The sequence below is a fragment of the Elephantulus edwardii genome, unplaced genomic scaffold (genome assembly GCF_000299155.1).
Source record: "Elephantulus edwardii isolate Elephantulus edwardi_28Jun2011 unplaced genomic scaffold, EleEdw1.0 scaffold00053, whole genome shotgun sequence".
NCBI classification, from domain to species: domain Eukaryota; kingdom Metazoa; phylum Chordata; class Mammalia; order Macroscelidea; family Macroscelididae; genus Elephantulus; species Elephantulus edwardii.
Genome location: NW_006399803.1, coordinates 1837626 through 1842084, shown reverse-complemented (window position 1 = coordinate 1842084; position 4459 = coordinate 1837626). Strand labels below are relative to the sequence as shown.

Genomic DNA, 4459 nt, shown 5'->3' with positions numbered 1-4459 from the left:
ACTCTTCTCCAATACCACAGCAGAAAGGCACTGATCCTTCTTCTATGATCTTTATTGATTGTCTAGCTCTCGGATGTCTTATAAGATTATCTTAAACTTCTAAGTTTGTGGTAGTTTTCTAGGCAGCAACAAAAACTAGCATGTGACAATGAACTTTCAAAAACATTTTCTTGGTGCCAGCTTTGCATCTCCATCTCATATGCCAATAATGAAATGAAGAGGTGAAGTGCCTGGTTGTGAGAAGTCCACTGCTCTCTGAGCTGCACTCCTCCCACAATTGCATCAAGTAAATGGCCTGCTTCCTTCCTGCCAGAGCCTCATAGGTACTTGTAGTTTTGATCTTTGCCTTACAACTGCACTGTTTTTTGGCCTTGAATTATATGGCACTTTGATTGTTTTCCAAAATGGAAAACACTCTTTTAGCAGCATTGAGGGATTCAGAATAAAGGTCTTCAGGTAATGAAGAGAAGTCCATTGGAGTTCCAAAACTGTGTTTCATCAAAGGAAAATTATCCAAGCAACTACAACCAAGTATTCTCCACACCGGACTTAAATTTCAAGAGTTTCTTAATAGACCTAATAATTTTCCAGGAAAAAAACATTAACATTACCTAAAGCTATTTTTTTTAATACTTCTCTTCCCTATCCTTAAAGTTATGATGTTTTTTTGTTAGGTGCCATTGAGTCAGAAGTGACTCAGCATAGAGTGTATAATGATCTTAATAATAGTGGAAAATAAGCTTGTCAAAGACAAATTCAATTCAATTATTCATCTCTGCGTGACTCCACTTTAACTTAAGTTCATAGTTCATGATGCATAGTCTCCTGGTCCAGATTATGTCATATTGAATTGATAACAACTCATTGTGTACAACTTACATTTAGTATCAAAAGTCAGTATTTTCTTTCTTGCAACAGAATTCAATCTAAATTTATTTTTCACTCAAATGAGTAAAAACTTATGAATTATTTAAATAATGTTCCAAAGTTTTGTTTGTCTTTGCTGTTGAGAAATATGAAAATAGTTAAAATGAGATAAACATCAAGTAGTGAATGACTTCCCCCCCCCCTTTATGGCCTTTCAACAGGAAATAAGCCAGTATAGTAGAGAATCAACTTTTCCAGTGGCAAGACAGAATGGGTTGATACAGCTTTAAGAGAAACTGATGCTAAAGAAAGGGCGAGGTTGTACACCGGGCGTGCGCATGCGTCTGTGGCTGGCCTTACCGGGCTGAAGGGAGTGACGGGAGCAACTGGGGAGACATCGTTATTTCCGAGGTCGGGATTCTGCACCGCGGCTTGTGGGGCACAGAAGAAGTAGACATCATGGTTATGAAAACTTCTGTGGCAGATGATGATTCAGGATGGGAACTCAGTATACCGGAGAAAATGGAAAAAGGCAATACAAACTGGGTGGACATAACCCGAGATTTTGAAGATGCCTGTCGAGAATTAAAATTGGGAGAAGTGCTTCATGATAAGCTATTTGGTCTTTTTGAAGCCATGTCTGCTATTGAAATGATGGATCCCAAGATGGATGCTGGCATGATTGGAAATCAGGTTAATCGAAAAGTTCTCAATTTTGAACAAGCTATCAAGGATGACACCATTAAAATTAAAGAACTTACCTTGCCTGAATTGATAGGGGTAATGGATACATGTTTTTGTTGTTTGATCACATGGTTAGAAGGACATTCCTTGGCACAAACCGTATTTACGTGCCTTTATATTCATAATCCAGACTTTATAGAAGATCCTGCCATGAAAGCCTTTGCTCTGGGAATCTTAAAAATATGTGATATTGCGAGGGAAAAAGTAAACAAAGCTGCTGTTTTTGAAGAGGAAGATTTTCAGTCAATGACTTACGGATTTAAAATGGCTAATAATGTCACAGACGTTCGAGTTACAGGTATGCTAAAAGTTGTGGAAGATGACATGCAAAGAAGAGTAAAGAGTACTCGAAGTCGACAAGGAGAAGAAAGAGACCCAGAAGTTGAACTCGAGCATCAACAGTGTTTAGCCGTATTCAGCAGAGTGAAATTTACTCGAGTATTATTGACAGTACTTATAGCCTTTACTAAAAAAGAGACCAGTGCTGTTGCAGAAGCTCAAAAATTGATGGTTCAAGCAGCAGATCTTCTCTCTGCCATTCATAATTCATTGCATCATGGCATCCAAGCCCAGAATTATACCACAAAAGGAGATCATCCAATTATGATGGGGTTTGAGCCCCTTGTTAACCAGAGGCTACTTCCACCTACATTTCCTCCATATGCAAAAATAATTAAAAGGGAAGAAATGGTCACTTATTTTGCAAGACTAATAGATAGAATAAAAACAGTCTGCGAGGTTGTCAATTTAACAAATTTACATTGTATTCTGGATTTCTTCTGTGAGTTTAGTGAACAATCACCCTGTGTTCTTTCAAGATCTCTGCTACAAACCACTTTCCTAGTGGATAACACAAAGGTCTTTGGAACCCATCTCATGCAAGACATGGTGAAAGATGCACTTCGGTCTTTTGTCAGCCCTCCGGTGCTTTCTCCCAAATGCTGCCTTTATAATAATCACCAGGCCAAGGATTGCATCGACTCCTTTGTCACTCATTGTGTTCAGCCATTCTGTAGTCTTATTCAAATCCATGGACATAACAGGGCTCGACAGAGAGATAAACTTGGTCACATTCTTGAGGAATTTGCTACTTTACAAGATGAGGCAGAAAAAGTTGATGCAGCACTCCACACTATGCTGTTAAAACAAGACCCTCAAAGACAACATTTGGCCTGTTTAGGTACCTGGATCCTTTACCATAACCTTCGCATTATGATACAGTATCTTCTAAGTGGCTTTGAATTGGAACTCTACAGCATGCATGAGTACTACTACATATATTGGTATCTCTCAGAATTCCTATATGCCTGGTTGATGTCAACACTGACTCATGCTGATGGCTCTCAAATGGCAGAGGAAAGGATAATGGAAGAGCAACAGAAAGGTCGTAGCAGTAAAAAAACAAAGAAAAAGAAGAAAGTTCGCCCATTGAGCCGAGAGATCACAATGAGCCAGGCATACCAGAATATGTGTGCTGGAATGTTTAAGACTATGGTAGCGTTTGACATGGATGGCAAAGTTCGGAAACCCAAGTTTGAGCTTGATAGTGAACAAGTTCGATATGAACACAGGTTTGCTCCTTTCAACAGTGTAATGACACCACCACCTGTGTACTATCTACAATTCAAGGAAATGTCTGACCTCAATAAATACAGTCCTCCTCCTCAGCCTCCAGAGCTATATATGGCAGCCAGCAAGCACTTTCAGCAGGCAAAAATGATACTGGAAAATATGCCAAATCCAGACCTTGAGGTCAATAGAATATTAAAGGTGGCCAAACCCAACTTTGTGGTTATGAAGTTACTTGCAGGAGGACATAAAAAGGAATCTAAGATTCCTCCTGAATTTGATTTCTCTGCTCACAAATATTTTCCCGTTGTGAAACTTGTTTAAGACTGAAAAATGGATCATAAAGGAGTGGAATCTAATTTCAGATTCTTCTCAGAGCATACATCAATCAATTTTACCACATAACATGAAGTGAAATGGATTTCATGGATAACAGCTCATTAGAAGGAATTATTTTTAGTTTCACAGCTTTATATGATGTAAATGAAAACTGCTGTTTTAAAGTGGTTTATTATGGTCCATAGATGAACTAGTCTTGTCAAATGAAAACACCATAATTTAAATAAAAAAAAGAGAGAAACTGATGCTAAAGAATAAATACGATAGGACATATAGTCCTTATAAGTTTGATTCTTTACATGAACTGAAAGAAAATGTAAAACACTGTCACTTACCAATAAATTTATAAATCTGGGAATTGAATTCTAATTATAATTCTAATTAAATTTCATTTCAAATGCAATACTCTGATTCACTGCCACAATCACTATTATTATTTTATACCGATATGGCATCTGAAGGAAGGCAAGCCTGTTTCTGGAAAACAAGATATTGCTTTCTTTTTCCTGTCCCCTGAGGTTTGGTATAGCAGGCAAGGAGCTATAGTGCCAATCCAAAAGTCAGGCTATTCAAATTTGCCAGTGCTCTCCAGGTGAGCGATGGCCAGTCTCCTCCTGTGCAATTTATAGTCTCTAAAAAACCTGTTGGAAGATCAGCTTTGAGTTGGTTTTGACTCAACATTAATGAGGTTGAGTTCTGGGGTGTATTCTAAGTAGACATCTCTGTCAACCAGCATGAATCACCATCATTTAGCTGTGTTTAGGTGCCTGGAACTATGTAAGAGTTTTTCATTTGTAAGATTGTTTATTATTTTTATTTTAGATTTTGAAAAATGTTCAGTCTTCACTATTATTATTCAGAGAATAATATGTTGTTGTTGCTGATTGCCTTCAAGTTGAGCACAACTCATAATAACCCTATGAACAAAAGACCTGAAGCT

The 4459-nt window shown here is 37.8% G+C and overlaps 1 protein-coding gene across 1 annotated transcript; it reads left to right on the top strand.

Moving 5' to 3' along the window:
* The first annotated feature begins 1325 nt into the window (after positions 1 to 1325).
* LOC102851810 (N-alpha-acetyltransferase 35, NatC auxiliary subunit-like) lies at positions 1326 to 3504 on the top strand. Its single transcript, XM_006886990.1, has one exon. It carries the CDS (start codon positions 1327 to 1329, stop codon positions 3502 to 3504), a length of 2178 nt encoding a protein of 725 aa, XP_006887052.1. The 5' UTR covers position 1326.
* The last annotated feature ends 955 nt before the right edge of the window (positions 3505 to 4459 follow it).